At 35.9% G+C, this 23,055-nt stretch overlaps 1 protein-coding gene across 1 annotated transcript in view; it reads right to left on the reverse strand.

The window, feature by feature from the left end:
• The window catches only part of SPAG16 (sperm associated antigen 16), a 1,101,632-nt gene that overhangs the window by 1,025,274 nt on the left and 53,303 nt on the right, over positions 1 to 23,055 (reverse strand). The window contains exons 6-8 of the mRNA XM_017534985.2: positions 16,052 to 16,159; positions 9,116 to 9,233; positions 1,212 to 1,281 (exon numbers count right to left, since the gene is read on the reverse strand). Coding sequence (XP_017390474.2) covers positions 1,212 to 1,281; positions 9,116 to 9,233; positions 16,052 to 16,159 — 296 coding nt within the window. The remainder of the gene's footprint in view (positions 1 to 1,211; positions 1,282 to 9,115; positions 9,234 to 16,051; positions 16,160 to 23,055) is intronic.

Below are 23,055 nucleotides of genomic sequence, written 5' to 3' on the forward strand. Positions count from 1 at the left end.
TTTTTTTTCTTTTTTTGCAGAAAATGATTTATTTAGTCGGAGAGAAAGAAATAGAGAAAGAGAGCACACGAGCCCCACACTGTTGTGGGAGGGGATTCCAGAAACGGATATCCCTACTGCTTGTTGTCTTGATTGTGGGTCACATTTTCCTGTTCCTATTCATATATAGAAATGCTTGATGATGTGCTAGGCAATGTGAGCGAAAGACTGTAAAGACTCTGGACGACTGCCTTCCTCAAAGGGATGTCATTTTTTTTGTTCTTGAACGCAGTTCCATTTTTTACTGACGACCCAATCCTAGGCTTAATTTTATGCTGTGTTAGGGTGGATCCACGGAAAGCCCTAAATATTTCTTATGGCCCTATAACTTGACAAGACTCAAACTCCAAGCTCTGTGTTCTCTCTAGGAATGCTGTGTTAGCCTTGTTCCTGGTTTTATAAGGTAGATATGAATGTTAATGTGTTAACAAAGTGTGAAAGAGGTCTTTCCACCCAGGAATGGCCAGACTTGCAATGTCTCCCATCACCGCTTGACTTCTAGAATCTCTGGCCTCCTCATGGTCCTATAGAATTATATCTCCTTTGTAAGTTTGTAAGTCTCAGGTAGTGTTGTTATATATATGTAATGCAGCCTCAGCTAAGGACTCCTAGTAAACTCCCTCACAAACTGAGCTACTCCTTATTGTAGCTCTCTCTTCTCTGGTATTCTTTCCTATAGATTCTAGTTGCTTCAAAAGCTGTGAACGAGGGTCTCTGCTATTTCCAGTTATCAAGATTGCCATGCTCTTATTGGCATCCATCTCCACAAAGCTCAGTTTGGAACTTTCCACAGACCCGAAGCCATGGTGATAGCAGAGCTCACCTTATAAATTTTCCTTCTGTCAATTGCCTTCTGTCACTTGAGCTGTTTTCTATTGCCTAAAAGTGTCTGATCTTATAGCTTAGCTTTAGAGTTATTTATACAGAGAAGGCTAGTCTGGTACCAGGTATAATGGCCAGAAGCAGAAGTCCTTCCATTATAGTTGACTTTTTTTCTCTAAAATTAATCCATACAGTATGATATCAATATTTCTTATTTTTTATTAAAATTTTAATTTGTGAAATAACCAGCACTTATTCACTTTTAAATATCTCGAGAATATTAATCACTCATAAGGTTGAGAAATCACCAAACTATACTAAAGTAGAGCTTCATCACATTTTATACTTACCTTTAATTTCAGTAACATAGTAACTATGTCCTATTTCCATGTTCTTCAATGTTTCTTGAAGTCCAGAAACCTAAAACATAAAATTGAAAGAAATGAAGTTATATATTAAATGACTTTTAAAAAGTTACATAAAACACAGTATTTAAATATCCATTGTAAAATATTAAAAATACTAATATCTTTTAAATTTATACCTAAATATTTTTTAAAATAAAACAAATTTTAACAAAAGAAAAACATAATTTTAAGTTAAAATATAATTCCACAGCTAATCATTAATTATTTTAGGCAAGCATCTGAAACATTTATTTCACGGCATAGTTTCCTGAATTAAAAATACTCGTGCACAGTTTAATAATTACTCAATTCTCTGTTTTGAGAGAGGTTTTTCATCTATTCAAATTGTTTCACAATAACTACCATCTTTATATTTATAAAATATAAGGTAATTATTTCTTGGAAAGTAAAATATGAAGAGGTTGTTTGCATTCCCAAACTCTTAGCTCATTTTCCACCCACATATATTCTTTATTTTATTAAACATGTATTATAATTAAGAATATTTATTAGCTTGGTATCATCATTTACCCGTATTCCTGAAAAATAGACTTAAATTTAAAATTCGACCTTACAAAGCTATTTCATCTTGCATTGAATATTACTATACCAACACCAAATACCATCTGTTCAATTACATACAGATATATGCTTTCTGTACTATTACTGAATAGCAATATTTCTTTATTAACAGAAAATAACATAATTTATTAATTATAAGCTACAGATGAGTGCTCATGAAATGCGTAGGTCAAGAAAAAGAGTAAAATATTAATATCTATTCCTAGAAGCCAAAAGAACTATAAATTTCAAAAATAAACATCTTATTCAGAATAGCATAAGATTAACAGAATAATTGTTAATGTAGTACTGAGAATTCCTGTATGTCCCATACCCCTTTTTCCCCATAACATCATACATTGTAATGACATATTTTTCACAAAAAATGAACCAATATTGATACATATTATGAACGACAGGTTATATTTTTAGTTTTATTCATTTTTCCATAATGTCCTTTTTATGTTTCAAAATCGTAACCAGAATACCATGTTATAACTAGTTTTTAGGTCTCCTTTGCCTCCTCTGGATTGGGTTAGTTTCTCAGACCGATATAGCTTGGATATCTGACCCACCTCCAATGTGATCCCCAGTGTTGGAGGTGGGGCCTAGTAGGAAGATCTCTCATGGGTCATGGGGAAGATCTCTCATGATCGGCTTGGGTCCCTTCCTTCCCACTGTTCATAGGAAATCTAGTTGTTTCAAAGAGTCTGGGATCTCCCTCCTCTCTCTTGCTCCCTCTCTTGCCATGTGACACACTTGCCCCCCATTCACCTTCCACTGTGAGTAAAAGCTTCCTGAAGCCCTCACCAGAAGCAGATGCTGGTGTTATACTTTTTGTACAGTCTGCAGAACCATGAGGCAAATAAACTTCTTTTCCTTATAAATTATGCAGTCTCAGGTAATCCTTTATAGCAACACAAAATTGACTAATACATAGATTTTCCCTGATTTTAATGTACTTGACAATTTTGAGCAATATTAATCTGACACTATTTTACAGAATAGCCCTAGATTTGAGGTTATCTGATATTTTTCCCATGGTTAGACTAAAGTCAGAATTTGCAAGAAGAAGACCATCGGGGAGAAATGCCATTATTAGCATATTACATCAGAGGTACATGCTACCAACATGACTTAAAACTGATGATATTAACCTTGATCCTTTGATCACATGATGAGAAGGTTGCCAGGTTTCCTTACTGTAAAGTTACTTTCTTCCCTATTTCCATTGAATTTCTGGATGCAAGTCATTACTTATGAAGTGCAACCAACATTTAACAACTGAGTTGTTAAGCTCCGCCTACTGGAGGGAAGGATTATCAACATATATTACTTGGGATTCTTCTGTATGAGAGATTTGTCTACTGTCTCATATGTCTTTATTCATCATTTATTTATACTATGAAGGAATCAAAGACATTTACTTTATATTTGGGGTTATAATTCAACAACACTATGTTATTTTGTTGCTCAAATTGTTTCAGAAGTTTTGATCACTGGAAGCTTTTTCAGGTTGGATTCCTATAATGAGGAACCTGACTCTATTGTTTGATGTTTGAATGTTTGAGTGTCAACAGCCTTTAACATTTATCTCCTCCCTCTTCCCCTTGTGCCCAATATCTGGACAACTGGATAAAAATTCCTGGGTACTCCCTTGTCTGGTACTGAGGAGAGACTTAAATAGTTCAAGCCTCACCCCACATATGAGAATTCTTACCCTGGCTCTAACCCCCAACCACAATAAAAACTCCAAGCCAGTCTCCCTTCCTTGCTCTCTCAAGTCATTTCAGGAATGCTTGGGAGGTAATGTGCAGTTCTCCTCAGAAAACTCTATTACACAAGTAGTGAACTTATTCACAGCCTGTGTGTGTGTGTGTGTGTGTGTGTGTGTGTGTGTGGTGTTACCAATCTGAACATCCAAATCAAATCTCGTTGGGGATCCACTGACCTCTGCAGGTACCCACTACAGTTCCTTTGTCATAACTTGACATAACCATATATATATATTTTTTTTTTCTTTTTTTGAGATGGAGTCTTGCTCTGTCACCCAGGCTGGAAGTTGCAGTTGGCTCACTGCAACCTCTGCCTCCCGGGCTCAAGCAATTCTCCTGCCTCAGCCTCCTGAGTAGCTCAGACTACAGGCATACATCACCACATCCAGCTAATTTTCATATTTTCAGTAGAAACAGGGTTTCACCGTGTTATCCAGGCTCGTCTCAGACTCCTGACCTGGTGATTTGCCCACTTCGGCCTCCCAAAGTGCTGGGATTACAGGCATGAGCCAACACACCTGGCCAATACCCCATAATTTTGTGGAGTCCTTTTTTCTCTTCTGTGCTACTTTTTGAGCACTTTCTTACAAGAAAATGTTCCAAGTGCTCCAGTCTCATCTAGTATTTTCTCTGCGCAGCCCTGGAGTCAGACATTTCTCCAAAGAACCCTGGTTTTCTTTCCTTTTACTAAACAGTGATATTAGAAACCAATATCTTAACACTGGATATGCTAATTACTTGTGAAGTGACATTACTCCTAGATCCTCCAAGCAGACAGACTTAATATATATATATAGATTTAGATTTAGATTTAGTTTTTAGTATATATACACACACAAGTTTTTAGTATATACACACACACACATAAATATTCTGAGTTAGATTCCCATGATCCAAAAAAGACAACGTATTATACATATGTACTTACAAATCAATTCTATTTCACCTTTTTTGGGTCATGGAGCTCTAATAAAATTTTGAACAATATTTTCAATAGTTTTGAAAATTATAAACAAAATTATAGGTTTTTCATTGTATTTTAAATAAATGTTGATTGACTGTCTATTATCTACAAAAGAAATTTGAAAACATACATTTCCTGTTGGGTTTCTGTCATTTCATAGTGTGTTTTCACTCTTTCATATACAAACTAGATAATATTCAAAATTTTTTAAGTATTATACAATCCTTCTTTATGCAAGGTATAGGTTTAAAGAGAAACACAGTAAGCTAAATGCTTATTAAGATAAGGTTTTTAAAGAAGTGACAATCAGGAATCCAGAGAGAAAACATAAGATGCTTCTTATTGCTCTTAACTGCCATCCTAAAGTTTTGGTTGGAAATGAATTCTCAGAGCTTAACTGTATCAAACATTGAAATAAAGAAATATTCAAAAGATAAACACAAAAGGTAAAATATCTTCTATTTTAGATTATAAACTTTTCATATATTTTAATATATTTTCTCTATACACATATTTTGCATAAATTCATTCTATAGCTTCATGACACACTACTAATAGGTTCATTTTAAAAGGCTAATCTGTGCCTGTACACCGAGGGTATACCTGATTAGTATGCTACAACAGAAAGAAAGGGTGGGTTGGCCATAAATTATTCTTTGTATGAAGGGTAACCAAACAGTTTCAGTTCATTAAGTGGTAATCTTGGCTTGCTCTGCAAGGACACACCCAGAGAGCTGATAGGACTAGGACTATATTCTGTGCCCTAATTTGGAAAATAGGTTGATTGAGCCTTGGTTTAGACTGGTATAAGGGGTGTTCGACAGTCACTTTGTCCACTTAGCAATTTTGATTTAGAGAATTATGAGTCTTCCACCTTTTGCAATAGATATCAGATATTTACACAGCCTTTCCTATAACCAGGACTTTCATTGGCTCCATCACTCCTATGTACCCATTTTGGATTCTGAACAAAATCTGGTGATATAAGGAACAATGTAGAGTATGGAATTTATCCTGAGAATGGTGGCTGCTACATCCGGTTTCCATCGACAAGCATAACACAATTCTGGAAGAGGAGTATCAAGTATTCGGTATCAGCATTGCCCATGGTAAAACTTGTGGTGACAGCCCAGTGGTGGCAATAGCAACTCCTATTTAAATTTGACTTTCTCAAATTGTAGTGAATCTGCCATCTTGATCAGCAAATTTGGTTGAGAGAGAAAAGCTATTTATAAATCCTAACTGCTTCATTTTATTTTCTTTTTTTCAATGTTCAGTTAAGAGTGGGACTAACTGTTCCATATTAAATATCAAGAAATTCGCTCTTTAGACTTTTCCCATTAATAAAGATTTTTCAAGTTGGGATATTTTTAGGGTAAAAGTGAAATTTATTAAAAATTATCCTGTGCAAATAGGTGTAAATCAGGAATGCTGGAACAAATGAGGACACAGAGTGTAACATAAAAGAAGATAAGGAGATATTCCATCCAATAGAACAAAGAAGTGAAAAGAGTTCTGTGCCTGAGAGCCGAGATGCCCCAGGGACGCGAGATACAATAGATACATTGTCAGATGTGAGTCCTAGTTTACCCACCAAGTGAAAAATGCAAGTGGGGTCAGTTGGAAATGAAGGGCAAATAAAGCCAGATAGTCTAGGGATACCCCAGAAATATAAATACACTTGCTCTTAATTTTCCAGGGAATAGCCTAGGAAAATTGACAACCCCTAAAAGAGTCATATTTTACATTCTGCTAGAAAAACATCCTACTCTCCATGTGGTGTTGAAAATTGGCTGAAAAAGGTATATCTGTGTAGATGGACCCTAACTGGTTTCCAAATTGCTCATGGCTTGTATTTGCAGTACAGAGAAATCAGAAGCCTCAACTACCTCAGTGGGGTACATAGAAATGTTAATATTTGATGTACCAGAGCAGAAAAAAAAAAAAAAAACTAGGGTTAGGATAATGAGGCCGCAGATATAAAGGAGCTCACAGATATTGTGGCAGTGGCCATGGATTTAGCAAGGTGTGGTTCCTACCTAGGAATCATCCAGGAGCTACCCAGAACTATCCAGGAACCATGTACCTGTACACCACCAACCTAATCAAACCAGCACAGTACACTGGAGAGGGAAATAGCCTGAAGACTTCAAGCTATATGGATAGATAAGCAACTTTTTTTTACCAGGAACCATCAGGGGAAGAATAAAAAGAGAATGCAATTTGAAGGAAGAAAATTAGTACTAATAACTATGTTTTAGCTAAACATTCAGTTAATATAATATTCAAATACCCAGTGTTAAACCCAAAGAGACTGGTATAACTCATAAAGTTTGGGACAGTCTTTAGTATGCAGGTTGTCTTTTGTCTTCAGCAGAAGTAGGGGTTCAAAGACAAAATAAATTCAGTTGCAGATATAATAAAGATACAGTTCTTTGCACATCTGAACAGTAGTGTGCAAAATTCAACTCTAACTCATAGATCAAATGATTTTAACTTTTTAAACATGTTTTAATCTTACACATTTATCAATCTTAAGACAAATAATTTATCCCTATATAATGAGTGAGAAAACAGACATATTTAAATAACTTGAATCCTCACTTGGCTGTTTACAGCACAACTGGAATTCACACCAGCCATTCCCAATCCTTAGCTCTTTCCACTAAACCATCCAGGAGCACCTTGAAACACAAATATTGTACATGGTATATGAGAGATGAGCATAAGACCAAGAGGACTAAAGAGAGTAAGATGGGTGCAAAAGTTTAAGCTTGGCCTGTCTGGAATAAGAAATAGAAAAAGAGATCTCAATCTAGCTCCTAACATCTCAGGATATAGAATAAAGCCTTTTGTTGGGAGACTGGGGAAGACAGATTAGACGAAAAGCAAGGGTATGAAATTCTGGAGGTTTGATTATAATGCCATAAAAATTTAAATTACTGTTAAACTCATTCGTATTAATCCATTCTCACACTGCTATGAATAAATACACAAGACTGGGTATTTTATAAAGAAAAGATGTTTAATTGGCTCACAGTTCCACAGGGCTGGAAAGCCCTCAGGAAATATACAATCATGGCAGAAGTCACGTCTTCACAGGGCAGCAGGAGAGAGAATGAGTGCAAGCAGGAAAAATGTCAGACATTTATAAAACCATCAGATCTCATGAGACTCACTCATTATCACGAGAACAGCATGGGGGAAACTACCCCCATGATTCAGTTACCTCCACCTGGTTCCACCCTTGGAGGGGATTATTACAATTCAAGGTGAGATTTGGATGGGAACACAGCCAAACCATATCATCATTGTATTCAATATTACTTATAATTCAAACATTCAAAACACAAAATTAAATTCAAGCACATAGGGCATTGAGACAATGATGTTGTGCATTTTCGTAGCTAATGACAAAATTAAACACACAAAAGACAAAATTATCTTGATTAACGCATGTCTTAACAATAAAATTATCGAAAAAAGAGTATTATCATCATGTAAGCTTTTGTAGCTTCTGAAAGTTTGGCCAAAATGAAAATCTCCAGAAAACAATAATAGAATGTTAAGCGTAGTTGCGGTTTTACATTTTCTAATAAACTGATAAATGGTTTTAATGTGGTATATAAACATTTTGTTTCTTTTTCTTAAATTTTATGCCAAAGGTATCTTACCTACTACCCTAGGCCTAGGCCTATTGATAAACCCTAAAAGGATGTCACCCATTAGCAAAAATAACCAAAAACTTGAGTCAGTACCTAAGCATGTCGAATAATCATTTGGGAGAAAATTGAAGGGAGTTTTTATTTATTAAAATATCTCATATAAGTTTCATAACAATCTTAAAAGGTAGGTCTTTGGTATTTGCAGCTACCTTTTATATGAGAGAAATCTGAGCTCCAATTTGTTTAAATAACTTTCCTAAGGTTAATTTTTATAGATGTCAAAGCTAGCATTTAAACCCAAGTTTGACCATAATGGCTAAGTTTTTTCTTCTAACTGCAATTTAATAATCTTCTATAAATTTATGCCTAAACTAAATAATATTTAATTTTTTTGAGACAGTGTCTCACTCCGTTGCCCAGGCTAGAATGTATGGAGTGGTATGGGGCCATCTCAGCTCACTGCAACCTCCACCTCCCGGGTTCAAACTATTCTTGTGCCTCAGCCTCCTGAGTAGCTGGGATTACATGCGTGTGCTACCACACCTGGCTAATTTTTTTGTATTTTTAGTACAGACAGGGTTTCGGCATATTGGCCAGGCTAATCTCAAACTCCTGACCTCATGTGATCCACCTCCCTTGGTATCCCAAAGTGCTGGGATTACAGGCATGAACCACCACCCCTGGCCTAATTTTACAATAATATTTATAGGTAGTGAAATAGAGAAATACTTTTTCTGAATGCTTCCAAATGGATCTCTTTCACATGAAAATTGGTTTAATATGTTTTTAAATTAATCACAGAAACAAAACCAGTATTTCTGCTTGTATTACTAAAAAAATGATTAAAAGATGATTTTAAGGCATCTTTGACTGTATCTTTACCTGCCCAACTGCTCTGTCTCTTTCCAAGGAGGTCAGCATTTTCTCCTTTAGTAAAGTATGGTGCTTCTCGTGTAATACCCTTATAGTTGGTTCATAAGATGCATAATGTAACTTCAACCTATAAAAAATAAAAAGTCAATAGCATCTTAAGGGGTAATTGAATTAAATTAGTGATTTCCATCTAACATTGAAACCATTTTTTTTTTTTTTTGCTGTGAAATAAAAATGAATAGCCATGTAAAGGTTAACACACTACAGCCAAGAAGCAGAAAAAAGCATGCAACTTCACTGCAACTTGAGGGTGGAGGGTGCAGAGACAGAGCAAATCACATGTCTTAACTAGTCCTCTATTTCCTTGCTGTGTCCAAGTATGTACTCAGAAGACTGATGCTACCAATGGAATTTTTTAACATGCAATTTGTTTTGTCAATTTGGAAATAACTGTCAGAAAGACAAGGGCCACAAATAATGGATGATTAAACATGGAGTGTCGTTCACATCAAAATAAATTAAAGGATAGTCTTCAAAACAAGTTTGACTATCTTGTATTTTAAAAATTAAGTACAAAATATTTTTATATCTAAACAGAAGAAATAATTCAACCTAGTATATAAACAAATACCTTTAAAAATCTGTTTTATTTGAAAATGACCCCAAAACATTTTTATTAAAGTATAATTTACATGGATAAAATATATAGATCTTAAGTATTACAGTTCAGAGTTTTGAGAAATGCACATCTAAATAGCATACATTATTAAAATATGAAGCGTATCTAACATCACAGAAAATCCTAGAACTTCGTTTACTTGGTATCATATAACATGTTCTCTTTTTTAACTGGTTTATTTCACTCAGCATAATGTTTCTTTAGATTTTTCCATATCGCTTTACATAGCAATACTTTACTCCTTTTTACTATGAGTAGTATTCCCTTTTATGTATGTATATATCCCATTGTGTTTATTGTATATTTTGCTGATGAAAGCTTGAGTGGATTTTAGTTTGGGTTATCATGAATAAGGCCTCTTTAAACATTTTATATAAGTCATATAAGATTTTTTTTGGTCATATATCTTCATTTATTTTAGATAAGTACCCAGGAGTTTATGCTGGGTTGTAATTTATACTTTCAACCTCTATGACAGTCCTGGTTACTCCACATTCTTGTCAACCTCTGGTGATGATCAGTCTAATAAGAATTTATTAATTTCATTATCAAATGTCAGTTTTATTATATTTTCCATTAACCAACATCTGACTTTGTTGATTTTTTTGTTTGTCCATTTTTTGTTGATTTCAGCTCTTATTTTTCATTGCTTCATGTTTCTTGCTATGTAATTTGTTCTTTTTAAGCTTCTAAGATGACATTAGTTTTAAAACTTTCTTTGCTAAAATAAGCATTTAAAGCCATCAATTTCAATTTAAGCTGCATTGGCTGCATTTCAATATGCTGCATTTTTAATCATTCAGTTCAAAATATTCTCTAATTTCCTTCTTTGCCTCATGGATTATTTAAAGTATACTACTTAGTTTCAAAATATTTGGGAAACTCCCTGAGATTTTAAAAAATTGATTTCTAACTTAATTTGTTTGTGGTTAGAAAGCATTCTTTGTATGACATCAATCCTTTTGAAATGTATAGAGGCTGGTTTTACGGTTCAGTACGTAATCTATTTTGGTGACAATTCCATGTGCACTGGAAAATTCAAAGTAGAAGTCAAGAAATGTTAACTATGTTCAATTGATTGACAGTATTCTTCTACACAATCTCTGGAATCTCTATTTTGCTCAGAGCTTCCCAGGTGCTGTTTTCCTGCTAGGATTTGTGTTTTCTCATCCTATACTTCCAGAATTTATGTGGTTAAAGATTGAAGAAAACTATTACAGATATTTCTTAAGCTACATTTCATGTACCTCCTTCCTTCTGTGTACACCATGCTGCAAGTTCCAGCTACCTCTGCAGCCCTGAACTCTGATCTCAGCCTCCTCAGCTCTGAAAACCACCATGCTCTGCTTGGGTTATATCTGGTCTCCTCTGTTAGAATAGGAATCTATAGGGGTCAGGAAATAAGTAGGGTCCTGGCTCACAGCATATTTGGTCCATGTACCCACCCAGTGATCAATTCCAGTGTTCCTGAGTAAATAATTTGGATTGATATACTTGGCAATTGGAATAAGCTAGCAGAATGGGGAAGGTTATCCCCAGCCTCTTCGTGGATGTCAAATCCATCTATGAATATTTCTTCCTACACTTTCTAATACTGAGTGTTAAAATCCTTAGTATAACTAAGGACATTTCTGTTTTTCCTTTCGATTTTATCAGGTTTTGCTTCATGTATTTTGAAGCTCTTATATGAGAGTAATGCATATTTAATATTATGCGTTCCAGGTAAGCTGACTCTTTTTATTATATGAAATGCATGAAATGTCGCTTTCATTTTCTCTGGTTCTCAGGATGCCCCTGAGAATGTTTTTTCTGTAGCCCTATGGGCTTACAGAGGTGGTCTCCATTTCCTAGAAAGAAGTAGTTCCTCAGCTGTGCTGCAAAATGGTGAAAAGCCCACTTCCCCACAAAGTAACAAGTAACAGATGCTACCCCCTCCCTCAATGGAAGTGGTCCCTTCCTCCTCTCCTTAGTGCCAAACTGATGGTGTGATCAGGGAGGAAAGAGACTATACATCTAAACTGCTGCAAGAAATAGTCAGCATGTACTGGCAGGAACAGGTAAAGTAACCCCCAATACTAGATTTTGAGGTAGTTGATAAAGGGGGTTGGAATGCAAGACTAGATAAACAATAATTCCTTGACCTCAACACAATGGATTTAACATTATAGTAAGAACCCTAGCAAATAAGGTAAATTCACTTTAAAAGTGGTCCTTAGAAACTTGGAAAGATAGCCAATACCGCTAAGGCTAAGTGGAAATGCTGGATCTACCCTGGGAGACAGTAGAGGAAGCACTCCATAACACCATAGCAATTATATACTATTATAAATAGCCTCAATTTTTCTCCAAATTACCCCTGGCTATTTAGTTGCATGGCTACATACTGGGGGAAGATATTTTAAGAAGATGCCATTCAATTTCAGAAACCTAAAGCAGAATCATGACCCCTCTGTTAGAATGGGAATCTATAGGGGAGAGGAAATAAGTAGAGTCTTGGCTAATGTCTGGCTCACGGCATATTTGGTCCATGTAAGCACTCAGTGATGAATTCCAGTGTTCCTGAGGAAATAATCTGAATTTGTATACTTAGTAATTGGAATAAGCTAGCAGAATGGGGAAGGTTATCCTCAGCCTCTTCTTGGATTTCAAATACACCTGTAATGAACTATCTGATATTGTCCCAGAGGTTCTATTTATGTTTCATTAGTCTTTTTTCTGAGTCCCTGCTCATTTCTTTTCAGCTTTTTTCTCTTTGCACACCAGCTTTATTATTTTCTAACTTCCTGTCTTCATGTTCATTGATCTTTCCATTGGCAACGTCCAATCTTCTAAATCCTATTAGTAAATTTTTCATTATGCATATTATTTTTTTCAGTTCTCAAATTTCAGTTTAATTCTTTATCACTCCTTACAGTCATCATTTTCTTTAAAACGCTAAGCATTTCATAATAACTGTTTTAAAGTCTCTGTCCGCTAATTCTGTAATTCTCTTTTCTTTGTGACCGTTTCTGCTTTTTCCTGATCATAGGTCATGTCTTCCTGCTTCTAGGTAGATCTATATCTTTAAATAGATCTATACATATAAACTTTATTTATTGATGTTGAACATACACTTGTCTGAATTTTGTTTTCTTCCTTTAAAGAGTTATTTTCTGACAGTTAATTTCCTAGTGAATCAGCTTGAGTTTTTCAAAGCTTACCATTAAGCTTTTTGGAGAAAAACTCTAAAGCAACACTTTCTCTAGGACCAATTATGTCTGCTTATATGGCACAGCTTATCAAGGATATGAACTAAATGTTCAGAGTATTCAGTGAGGTTCCTTCCCTTATAGCTGGTCAGAGCTTCTACATCTCCCAGCACTGTGCAACCTTTGGAATCTCTATTTTGCTCACAGTGTCCCAGCTGATGGTTTCTGGTAGGCTTCGTGTTCTCTCACCCTATACTTCCACAAGTTAGTTACGTGGCCAAAGACTGAAGAGAACCAGTAAAGGTATTTCTTAAGCTACATTTCATGTACCTCCTTCCTTCTGTGTACACCGTGCTGCAAATTCAGCTACCTCTGCAGCCCTGAACTCTGAATCTCTGATTCCTCAGCTCCAAAAACCACCATGCTTTTCTTGGGTTATATCTGGTCAAACTGTGGGTTGAAAAGTACCTTCAGGAAGAAATCTGGGGTGATCACACTGCTCATTTTGTGTTTGTCTTTTCTTAGGCATCATGGTCCTGCTTTGCCAATTTTCCACCATCTTAAAAAAACAACAGCCTCATATATTTTGTACAGTTTTGCAGTTCCTTACATTTGGAGAGTAAGTCCAGTACGAGTTGGAGAGCTAATTCTGTACTGTTTACAATGACATAGCCCAAAGCAGAAATTCCCTGAAATGCTGAAGCTACCCTGGCAGACAGTAGAGGATTCTTCAAAAGAATATTTTTTCCATTAAAAATTAAAAGTTTTTTATTTTCTACAATAAATGTTTTCATAGCAGTATTTATAAAAGACATTAATTTGGATATCATATTTCATTGATGATAGCAATAGAAATTAAGCATTAAAGTACAGTTACTTTATATATACATTTAATCTTTATTAATACAACACTCAAAAAAAGTAACAAAAATAAAAATGTAGGTAGTATGTCCTCCATTCTGATTGCTTTAGTGTGTACATATGTACACTTAGTGTGTGTGTATATATATACATAGTGTATATGTATACTTTGCTGTATATAGTATACATATATAGTATATGTGTGTGTGTTTGTGTATATATATGCTTTACTATATACTATAATCTTCCATAAACATTACATATTTATAAATACATAAAAGACACAGATATAGAATTGTATATACAAACAATGTACACTGCAATTTGTGGATGGTTGAAGAATTTTAAAGAAAATATTGATGGCAAAATGTCCCTATTTTTACTAATTTGGGAATTTAACTCATTCATGAGATATGGCTTGACTATCTTCTGCTAAAAGAATTAACAACACATAGAATTTCACTGGAATGTAACAAGGAAACACAGAAACTCTCTGTTTAATCCATTTCAAAGGGTGTATCTATTTTATAAGGTCCATAAGTACTTCATAATTTATCTGCTTGCAAGTTGTAATATTAGATATAGATAATTCTGAAAATAAGTATGTTCCTAATAAGACACTTGTGTTAAATGGGAAATACTGGCCAGGCTTGGTTGCTCATGTCTGTAATTCCAACACTTTGGGAGGCCAGTATGAAAGGATCACTGGTGGCCAGGAGTTGAAAGCCAACCTGAGCAACAAAGTGAGACCCCCATCTCTACAAAAAAATTAAAACATAAAAAAATTTAGCCAAGTATGGTGGCATGCACCTGTAGAGCCAGCTACTCAGAAGGCTGAGATAGCTTGAACCCAGGAGTTGAAGGCTGTAGGATGCCTTGATCTTACTACTGCATTCCAGCATGAGTGACAGAATGAGACTCTGACTCTAAAAAACAAAACAAAACAACAAACAAACCAAAAAAAAAAAAACTGTAAAATTTATTATCAAACTAGTTGAAATTTTTACAGAAAAAATTAAGATAAACATTTAATGGTTTACAATGAAAGGAAATATGGATACACTATTAACGTTTTTGGGTAAAATATGACAGAGAGAGCTCAGACCCTAATTTTGCCTGGCATCAAAAACTCTTCATCCTATAGCTGATTTATTATGCAATGGCACACCTATCAGGCAAACACAGTCAAACTGTGTTTGACTGATTAACTTGATGCCAAGCTTTTTTGTGACTCAATGTCATCACTGAAGTTTTGTTTCAGGTCTTTATAAAATGAGCTTTAGTGATTCATCCAGATTTTTATATGAAGATGTTTTTCATAATGATTAAATGAAGAAATAAAGGCTATCTGAGTATACAGCAAGTGTAGTTGCATTACAAAGTAATGTGAACTTCTTTACCATGCTACCTGAAATAATGAAACATGAAAAAACATGTAATCTAAAATGATGAATTTTATATGAAAAGTAGTCCCTTTATACATATTAGGAATTTGAACAAGTATGGTCTATTTTTGAATATAAATTGCTAGGGGCTATTGGACAGTACAGATTTAGAGTATTTACATCATCACAAAAGTTCTGTTGAATAGCACTGCCCTAAAGCAAGCAAAATACAATTTTATTTAAGGATTGTAAATTTCTTTTCTTGTTTTTGTAGCAGAGGAAGGTAAAGGAGAGAAAGTAAATCTCAATAATGCCTTCAAAATGTTTCTAAGACTTATCATAAATTCAAAATCATTTAGACATATGTTCCCTATCCCGGCAATACCACAACTGCACTTTGCTTTCTATGCATAATCTGATGAACATACCATGCTTTTTCATGCCTTGGTGTATTTGCAGAGGATGTACTAAATGCCAAGAGCACTGTGCTGACCCTACTTCCTCACTGTCTACTCTTATTGTACTTGAGAATTTAATTCCTGTTGAAATAAATTCTTGAGCCCTCTCACATTCCAGACTGATTGGGATGACAGTCCTTTTGGGTGGCATAGCAACAATGCAGTGTATTTCTGTATATTTCTGCTTAACTCCTCCCACTTCACACACACAACTAGTTTCTGGGACCCTTGACAGCAGGGCCGCAACTTACTCATCTTATGCTCAATAAATGTGGAATTAATAACTTTGTCTAAAACTTTCTGTCATAGTCAAGTTACTTAAAATGTATTGAATAACTCTTTAATAAACATGCCAACAAATATGAGAAGCTTACCCTTTGAGGTCATTAATTAATTTGGTTTTTTCCTGAATTACTCGCTTGTGATGCATTCGATGAAAATCACGTTCTTTCTGAATTTTCAGCAGATCTTCTCTAGCTTTGCTGAAAAAAATAGTAACTTTATAAATCACTGCTAATTCCTTTTTGAAAAATTATTTAGTCTTGAGTTCAAATCCAGTATTGGACCATTCAAAAGATAATAGGAAAACAAATATTTTGCTATCATTCACATTGAAGGTTCCCATCAAATATAATTTGTATAAGGACATATTGTGTGTCGGGGTGGAGGATAAGAGGGCAAAACCTGTAGTTTCAAAAATATGATTCATCTACATTTCATCTAAGTAAATGAAAATTAAAGGTATGCTACCAGAACATGTCCAAAGTATAATTCATCTACTTCCAAAGATAACTAGTTTGGCTTGCAAAATATATAAATATATATAAGACAATAATTCAAAATTATTAAAAATAAAGACTTTATGGAATTTAACTCTGAACTTCCTAGAATGTGAGGTTAGAGAGACTATACTAGATTATTCAGTTCTGACAATTGGGAACAGAAAGCATATAAATTTTGGAAAACCAAGACTTTATTCTGGCAACTTGTATGAGAAATATAAACAATTAGTGGATCTGATTACTAGATAATTTGTAGCTTAATGAGAATGGTCTTCAATATCAGTGCTGTTACACAGAAAACTTTTTCAACTGGATATAGCTTCTGCAAACCTCTGGCATAAGGCAAGCAAAAGCATTCTTTCTAAGCCCAGGTTCTATGTAAAAAGCTAATGAGAATGTTTTGCTTACCTCTATAATATGTTATTTTCAATATAATAATGTGAAATATAATTTATAATGAAAAAGTAGTTTCTCAGCCTCAGATAACCAACAAAGTGCTGAGACTGTCACATTTCCATTCTGAAAAATTGACTGATACCTTACATTAGGATTGAAACCGAAGAAATCTACTTTTCTATGTCACAATATTTCAAGATTTTGATTCACATAAAATAAATGTACATGAACAGATTTCTGCATGAAGCAGTGTCAGAACATTCACCAAGGAACAGTGTATGGGATACTACCAAAGATGTTTATGAAATAAAGTAAGCATATGTTGAGCAGTCACTTCTTGATGCAAGATCAATGTACATGAGGCATATGGTGCAAGGTCTCTGATCCATTCTTCCAAGCTTTTTTATTTTCTTTTTTTTTAAGTTCTTGGGCACAGGTGCAATGTGTGAAGGTCACAGAGGTAAACGTGTGCCATGGTGGATTACTGCACCTATCAACCTATCACCTAGGTATAAAGCCCAGAATGCATCTGCTATTTTTCCTAATGTTCCCCCTCCCTCAACCATACCCCTGACAGGCTCCACTGTGTTTGGTTCCCTTTTCTGTGTCCACGTGTTTTGATTGTTCAGCTCCCACTTATAAGTGAGAACGTGCAGCATTTGGTTTTCTGTTCCTGCATTAGTTTGCTGAGGATAATGGCTTCCAACTCCACCCATGTTCTTGCAAAGGACATGATTCCATTCTTTTTAAGTCTGCACAGTATTTCATGCTGTATATGTACCACATTTTCTTTATCCAGCCTATCACTGATGGGCATCTAGGTTGATTCCACATCTTTGCAATTGTAAATAGTGCTGCAATGAGCATACATATGCATGTGTCTTTATGACAGAATGATGTATATTCCTTTGGGTATATACCTAGTAATGGGATTGAGTCTATGTGTCTCTTTGCATGTGTGATGGGTCTCTTGAATACAGCACACCAATGAATCTTGAATCTATCCAGCTTGCCATTCTGCATCTTTGAAATGGGGTATTTAGCCCATTTACATTAAAGGTTAATATTATTATGTATCAATTTGATCCTGTCATCATGATGCTAGCTGGTTATTTTGCAGACTTGTTTATGTAGTTGTCTCATATTGTCACTGGTCTGTGTACTTCCGTATGTTTTTGTAGTGGCTGGTAACGGTTTTTCCTTTCCATAATTAGTAATTCCTTCAAGAGCTCTTGCAAGACAGGCCCAGTGGTGATGAATTTGCTTGTCTGAAAAAGATTTTATTTCTTTTTCAGAATAAAATCTTAGCATTTGCTTGTCTAAAAAATATTTTATTTCTCCTTCATTTGTGAAGCTGAGTTTGACCAGATATGAAATTCTATGTTAGAAATTCTTTTCTTTAAAAATGTCAAATATTGGCCCTCACTTTCTTCTGGCTTGTAGGCTTTCTGCAGAGATCCTCTGTTAGTTTGATGGGCTTCCCTTTATAAGAGACCTGGCCTTTCTCCCTGGTTGCCCTGTTTCCTTCATTTTAACCTTGGAGAATCTGACGATTATGTGTCTTTAGGTTGATCTTCTCATAGTGTATCTTACTGGAGTTCTCTGGGTTTCCTGTATTTGAACGTTGGTCTATCTTGCTAGGCTGAGGAAGTTCTCCTAGATGACATCCTGTAGTGTGTTTTCCAACTTAGTTCCATTCTCCCTATCTCTTTCAGGTACTCCTATCAGTCATAGGTTTGGTCTTTTAACATAATTGCAGAGTTATCAAAGGTTTTGTTCATTCTTTTTCATTCTTTTTTTTCTCTCATCTTGTCTGCCTGTCTTATTTCAGCAAGATAGTTTTAAAGCTGCTTGGTCTCTTCAGCTACTGATGCTTGCTATTGCATTGTATAGTTCTTATGATGTGTTTTTCAGTTTGATCAGGTCATTTATGTTCCTCTCTATAATATTTATTCTTGTTAACAGCTACTGTAATGTTTTATCATGTTTCTTAGTTTCCTTGCAATGAGTTAGTACATAATTCTTTAGCTCAGTGAAGTTTATTATTACCCATCTTCTGAAGCCTACTTCTGTCAATTCATCCATCTCAGACTCTGCCCAGTTCTGTGCCCTTGCTGGAAATATGTTGCAAACATGTAAAGGAGAAAAGGCATTCTGGCTTTTTGAATTTTCAGCATTTGCGTGTTGATTCTTTCTCATCATCATGAGTTTATCTACCTTTGATCTGACGTTGCTGACCTTTGGATGGGGTTTTTGTGGGGTCCTTTTCATTTATGTTGTTGTTGCTTTCTGGTTTTTCTTTTAGCAGTCAGACCCTTCTTCCATAGGGCTGTTGTGGTTTGCTGGGGGTCCACTCCAGATCCTATTTGCCTGGGCCTCTTCCACCACTGGAGGTATCACCAGAAGAGTCTACAGTCCAGCAAAAATGGCAGCCTGCTCCTTCCTCTAGCTCTGTCCCAGAGGGACATCAACCTGATGCTGGCTGGAATGCTCCTGTATGAGGTATCTGGGGACTCCTGTTGGGAAGTCTCACCCAGTCAGGAGGAGTGGGATCAAGGATCTGCTTAAATAGTCTGACTGCTCCTTGGTGGAGCGGGTGTGCTGCACCCTCATTTGGGCTGCCCTGACTCTTCAGAGCCAGCAGGCAGAAAAGACAAAGACCACTGATCCATGATACTGCACCTGCCCTCCTCCTAGGGGCTCCTTTCAGGGATATCAGGGTTCTATTCATAAACCCCTATCTAGGGGTGCTGAAATTCCCACAGAGAGGCCTCACCCAGTGAGAAGAAATGGATCAAGGTTCTGCTAAAGGAAGCAGTCTAGCCACGAACTGACCCAGCTGCTATGCTGCACTTTGGGGAATTGCTCCCAGTCCAGACCACCCAGTCTCACTGGCACCTACAGCAGGGGACAGTGGCCAACTGGAGCCATAGTGATGGTGACCACCCCTCCCGCCCTGGGAATTCTGTCTTCTTAAGCAGTCTCCAGCCTGCTGCATTGGCCAGCAGGGATTCCAAGCCAGCAGCGTTTAGCTTGTGGGATTCTGTGGGAGCCAGGCCACTTGGCTCCCTGGCTTCAGCCCCCTTCCCATGGAAATGGACAGATATCCTGCCTCATGGGAGTTCCCAGAGCTGGAGGTATGCAAACACTCCTGTGTCGTGGTGCCTGCTCGAAAAGCCAGCCACCCAAGCAGCTGCCATGTCTTTTCAGTTTTTGCGCTTGGGACCCAAGGCCCTGGTGGCCTGGGCTTGCAAGGGGAACTCTTGATCCATGAGCTGCAAGATCTATGAGAAAAGCATGGTTTTCAGGGAGGGGTAGCACAATCCCTCACCACCTTCCTCGGCTGGAGGAGCAAGCTCACTTTGCCCACACAGCTCTTGGGTGGGCCCTGGATGCTTTTCTTTGCTCTCCCTGGGCGGCGCCAACCACCTAGTCAGTACCAATGAGAGAAACTTGGTACCTCAATGAAGATGCAGAATTCACTCGCTGTTTTCATCCTTCTTGGTGGGAGCCAAAGAGAGGAGCTGTTTCCATTAGGTCAACTTGGCTGCTCCCACCCCCCGGGTTTCTTTCTCCCCACCTCCCAACACACTCTTTTAAAAAAAAAAAAATGACCTCTACTGTCCTTTGTTTTACTGCCAATTTTGTAGTTTTCATTATATGTAAATAAACAATGTTCAAGTGACACAATACTCATGGTCAACTTTCTCCACCTAAACCTCAACCTCATTTTCATGCCAACAATCTTATATGTGCAAGAAATTATTGATTCAAACATTGTCTTGAAAAATCATCTGAGGAATATATTAATGATTAGATAAACAATGTATTCTTTTCTGATTTTAACCCATGTGTGTACAGCAAGAATATAATTCGACAAATAAGACAACATAAATTCAGAAATATGATGTTGAATGAAGTGCTTTTTAGTTTTTCTAATTATTTTATTGCTTCTGGTCAAGATGTCTCTATTGTTGAAACAATAATTAATGACTATTTTCCTTTAAATATGTACAGCGTATTTTTTAGTGTTAGTATAAGAGTTACATATATTCACTTTAACAAAAAAGAGATTGCAGTTTAGGACAGTTTTGCATCTCAACAACAATAAAACCTATATTCAAAATAGGAATATATGTTCATCTTCCAATTTTTAGATTGTTGATAGGGATATAATTTTTCTCATCAAGTTCATTATGAGATTATTTGGGAACAGTTCGTTATGTTTGTAACAACCCTTTTTGAATTATCTTATTTACATACTTTCATTTCTTTCAAAATACTACAAACTTCTAGTTTTAACCATTTATCTTTACTGCTAAATGAAAACAATTTTTAATTAATTTTTAAATTTTGGTGGGTATATATATGTACATTTATGGAGTACATGAGATATTCTGAAACAGGCATGCATGTGTAATAATCATGGAAAATACAGTATCTATCCCCTCAAGCATTTATCTTTTCTGTTACAAAAAAAATTCAATTTTACTTTCAGTTATTTTTAAATGTACAATTATTATTGACTACAGTAAACCTGTTGTGCCAACAAATACTAGATCTTATTCATTCTTTCTAACTAATCTTTTCTGTACCCATTAACCATCCCCACCTCATCTGCAACCACCCAATACCCTTCCCAGCCTCTGGGAGCCATCTTTCTAATCCCCATCTCCATGAGTTTAATTGTTTCGATTTTTAGATCCCACAGATAAATGAGAACATGTGAAATTTGTCTTTCTATGCCTGAGTTATTTCACTTAACATAATGACTTTCAGTTCCACCATGTTACAAATGACAGAATCTCATTCTTTTTTATGGCTGAATAGCTCTTCATTACATATATGTACCACATTTCCTTTATCCATTCATCTGTTGATGGACACATAGGTTGCTTCAAAACCTTGGCTATTGTGAACAGTGCTGCGACAAACATGGGAGTGCAGATATCTCTTTGATATACTGATTTCCTTTCTTTTGGGTATATATCCAGCAGTGAGATTACTGGATCACATGGTAGATCTATTTTTAGTTTTTTGAGGAACTGCCAACTGTTATTCATACTGGTTGTACTAATTTACATTCCCATCAACAGTGTACAAGGATTCCCTTTTCTCCATATCCTCACTAGCATTCACTATTATCTGTCTTTTGGATAAAAGCTACTTTAACTGGGGTGAGATGACAGCTCATTGTAGTTCTGATTGGCATTTCTCTGATCATCAGTGATGTTGAGCACCTTTTCATATACCTATTTGCCATTTGTATTCTTCTTTTGAGAAACATCTGGTCAAATTATTGCCCATTTTTTAAATTGGAGTATTAGATTTTTTTCCTATAGAGTTTCTTATATATTCTGTTTATTAATCACTTATCAGATGAGTAGTTTGAAAATATTTTCTCCCATTCTATGGGTTTGTCCTTCACTTTGTTGATTATTTCCTTTGCTATGCAGAAGCTTTTTAACTTGATGTGATCCCATTTGTCCATTATTTGCTTTGCATCCCTGTGCTTGTAGGGTATTATTCAAAAGATTTCTGCTCAGACCAACGTCCTTGAGAGTTCCTTTTTGGAGTTTCTCTTAGGAGTTTCATTTTTATTTGATTTTTGCACATGATGAGAGATACTGCTCTAGTTTGATTCTCCTGCAGGTGGATATCCAGTTTACCCAGCACCAATACTGAAGAGACTGTCTTTTCCACGGTGTATGTTCTTGGCACCTCTTACAAAAATGTGTTCATGGTAGGTGTGTGGTTTTGTTTCTGGCTCTCTATTCTGTTCCATTGATCTATGTGTCTGGTTTTATGCCAGTATCATGTTGTTTTGGTTACTATATTTCTGTAGTATAAAATCAGGCAATGTGATTCCTCTGGTTTTGTTCTTTCTGCTTAGGAGAGCTTTGGCTATTCTGGGTCTTTTGTGATTCCATATAAATTTTAGGATTTTTTTTCTATATCTGTGAAGAATGTCATTGGTATTTTGATAGGGGTCACACTGAATTTGTAGATTGCTTTGAGTAGTATGGACATTTTAACAATATTGATTCTTAGAACCCATGAATATGGAATATTTTTCCATGTCGTTATGTTGTATTTGACCGGAGCGTAGAAAGTTATCACGAGACAAAAGTATGCCAGATTGCAGGGTCATTTATTATGCCGGCGACCACAGAGGACTCACGTCTCTCCAACCTGTGGTG

The sequence above is a fragment of the Cebus imitator genome, unplaced genomic scaffold, assembly GCF_001604975.1.
Source record: "Cebus imitator isolate Cc_AM_T3 unplaced genomic scaffold, Cebus_imitator-1.0 Scaffold89, whole genome shotgun sequence".
Lineage (NCBI taxonomy): Eukaryota > Metazoa > Chordata > Mammalia > Primates > Cebidae > Cebus > Cebus imitator.